Source organism: Eimeria maxima, genomic scaffold (assembly GCF_000499605.1).
Source record: "Eimeria maxima Weybridge genomic scaffold, Emw_scaff24, whole genome shotgun sequence".
Lineage (NCBI taxonomy): Eukaryota > Apicomplexa > Conoidasida > Eucoccidiorida > Eimeriidae > Eimeria > Eimeria maxima.
In genome coordinates, this window is record NW_013563713.1 from 47,328 (window position 1) to 49,827 (window position 2,500).

The 2,500-nt window shown below is 50.4% G+C and overlaps 1 protein-coding gene across 1 annotated transcript in view; it reads right to left on the reverse strand.

The window, feature by feature from the left end:
- Positions 1-850: 850 nt before the first annotated feature.
- The window catches only part of EMWEY_00004500 (hypothetical protein, conserved), a gene marked incomplete at both ends in the record, with an annotated part of 1,882 nt that continues 232 nt past the window's right edge, over positions 851-2,500 (reverse strand). Inside the window, 3 exons of the mRNA XM_013477973.1 lie at positions 851-1,189; positions 1,257-1,706; positions 1,968-2,500. The exon at positions 1,968-2,500 is cut by the window's right edge and continues 232 nt beyond it. Of these exons, the coding sequence (XP_013333427.1) occupies positions 851-1,189; positions 1,257-1,706; positions 1,968-2,500 (1,322 nt within the window). The remainder of the gene's footprint in view (positions 1,190-1,256; positions 1,707-1,967) is intronic.

The window sequence follows — 2,500 nt, forward strand, 5'->3', positions numbered from 1 at the left end:
GTGAGTAAGGAGAAAAAAAAAAAAAAAAAATAAATAAATAAATAAATAAATAAATAAATAAATAAATATATAAATTTATAAATATATTTATAAATAAGGGGATTTTTTATTATATTTAATTAATAATATAGTTATTAATAAGAGGGGAAGGAAACAAAAAAGAGACAAAAAAAAAAGACAAAAAGGAGACAGGAATAAAAATTAGGGTTTAGGGTTTAGGGTTTAGGGTTTAGGGTTCTTACCTCTACAGCATGTGAGTGTCCTGTCTCCTTATAATGAAGGAATGCATGCCTAGGCCTATAAAGGAGACAGTCCCTCTCTAGTGACCCTATAGGGGCCCCCTCCTGTACCCTCCTATACCCTTCTCCCTCGTGGGCCCCCCCTCTATCTTGCTGCTGCTGCTGTTGCTGCTGCTCGTCACTATAAGAAGACAAAGAGACGGAACTAACACCTCCCTCTCCTGCCCGTTGCAAGTGCTGCTGCTGCTGCCCTTGCTGCTGCTGTTGCTGCTGTTGCTGTTCTTCCTTATGGGGCCCCCCACACCCAGTAAATCCGCATACAAGACAAACAAGTATATAATGTATATCTGCACATACACTGCAGCAAGAAGGTTGTACAGGTTGCTGCTGATAACGACAAAGAGGACAAGAAAAATAAAACCAATTCTTTAGGCAAGATACATGAAAAGAATGACCACATAAGACAGCAAGGGGCATATCTAGTGTATTATTATTATTATTTATATTATTATTATTATTTATATTATTATTATTATTATTATTATTTGTATTATTATTCTCTATAGGAAAAGATCCGCTAGAAAATGATGTAGGGGGGGCCCCAGGGGGCCCTATAGGGGTACACGACAGGGGGCCCCCAGGTGGCGTTCCAGGGGGGCCTCCATGAGGGGCAGTAGGAGGGCCAGTAGAGGGTCCAGTTGGGGGGCCCGTTGGGGGGCCCCCTGGTAGAGGAGAACCATGGGGGGCCCCTGATATAGGACTAGATAATTGAGTAATACAACCTTCCCCTGCTGCTGTTGCTGCTGCTGCTGCTGTTGCTGCTGCTGCTGCTGCTGCAGTATCCGCTTGTCCCCCCGTAGTAGTAGCAGCAGCAGCAGCACCAGCATTAGCAGCATTAGCAGCAGCAGCAGCTGCTGCTGCTGCAGGGGGCCCCGCCAATGTAAGTCTCTCTAGGCAGACGGCACAGAAATGTAGGGAATCATAACAAGGTAATAACTGCAGGGGATTAACAAATACCTCATTACTAGGGGGGCCCCCTGGGGGCCCCTCATCAGGGGGCCCCCCTTCTTTATCCACATCCGTAGCTGCTGCTGCTGCTGCTGCTGCTCCTCCTCCTCCTCCTCCACCTGCTCGTCCTGCACCACTCCCACTACCACTAGCAGCAGCAGGAGATGCTGCTGCTGCTGCTGCTGCTGCTGCTGCAGCTCCTGCTGATGAGGGCCCCCTTACACAGAGGGTATCCTTACTAGGTTTAACATACCCAATAGGTCTAGGGAAGTAAGAAAGTGTTTTGGGGCCCCCAGGGGCCCCCATATTAGTTCTTGGGTCAATAGGGCATGGTGGGGCCCCCCACAGGGGCCCCCCAATATCCCAAGGGCCCCCCCCTCCGGCTGGGGCCCCCCCACTACTCCCAATAGAATGTTGTTGCCTATAGGGGGCCCCCCCACCCCCCTTTCCTGGTTGTTGCTGTAGATGTATAGATACAGAGTATACAAGATGTAGATCAAGGAAGGTACCTAGGGGGCCCCCTAAGAAAGCCCCATTAAATAGATGTAATGCATGCATTGCTGCTGCAGTCTCTGCCTGCAGCAGCATTAAGTATTCAAATTTATTTATCCCCTCTAGTACTTTTGCCTGTAAAAAGAGACAATTGGTATTATTTAGCAGCAAACTGCATACTGCAGCAGGAGACACATATGTAGGTATACGTGGTGCTACTAGGACTACCGTGGGGCCCTCAGGCATCCAAGAGAGGGGGGGGGCCTCCCCTGCAACAGCAGCAGCAGCAGTAGTAGTAGTAGGAGGAGGAGGAGGAGGAGGAGTAGGGGGGGCACCAACTGCTGCTGTAGAAGACGGGAGGTTGCTGCTGTTGCTGCTGCTGCTGCTGCTGCTGCTGCTACGGCAACAGTCCTCCACCTCAGCATTTCCTGATTCTCCTGCTGCTGTTGATGCTGTTGCTGCTGTTGCTGCTGCTGCTGCTGCTGCTGCTGCTGGAACAGGTTGATAAGGGGGGGCCCCCCTTAGGGGCCCCTCGGGGCCCCTTGGAGGGGTACTTAGATACCTAATTATGCCCGTAATACGCTCTACTGCTGGATTACCACAAGAGTAGGGGGCCTCCCATAGAACGGGTACTTTTACCTTAGAGGGGCCCCCCCGGGGGCCCCCCATAGGGGCCCCTGGGGTACCCTTATCTACTACATTACGGGCCGAGAACATTAGAGGGGGGGGCCCACAGTCCTCCTCATCTAATGGGGGCCCCT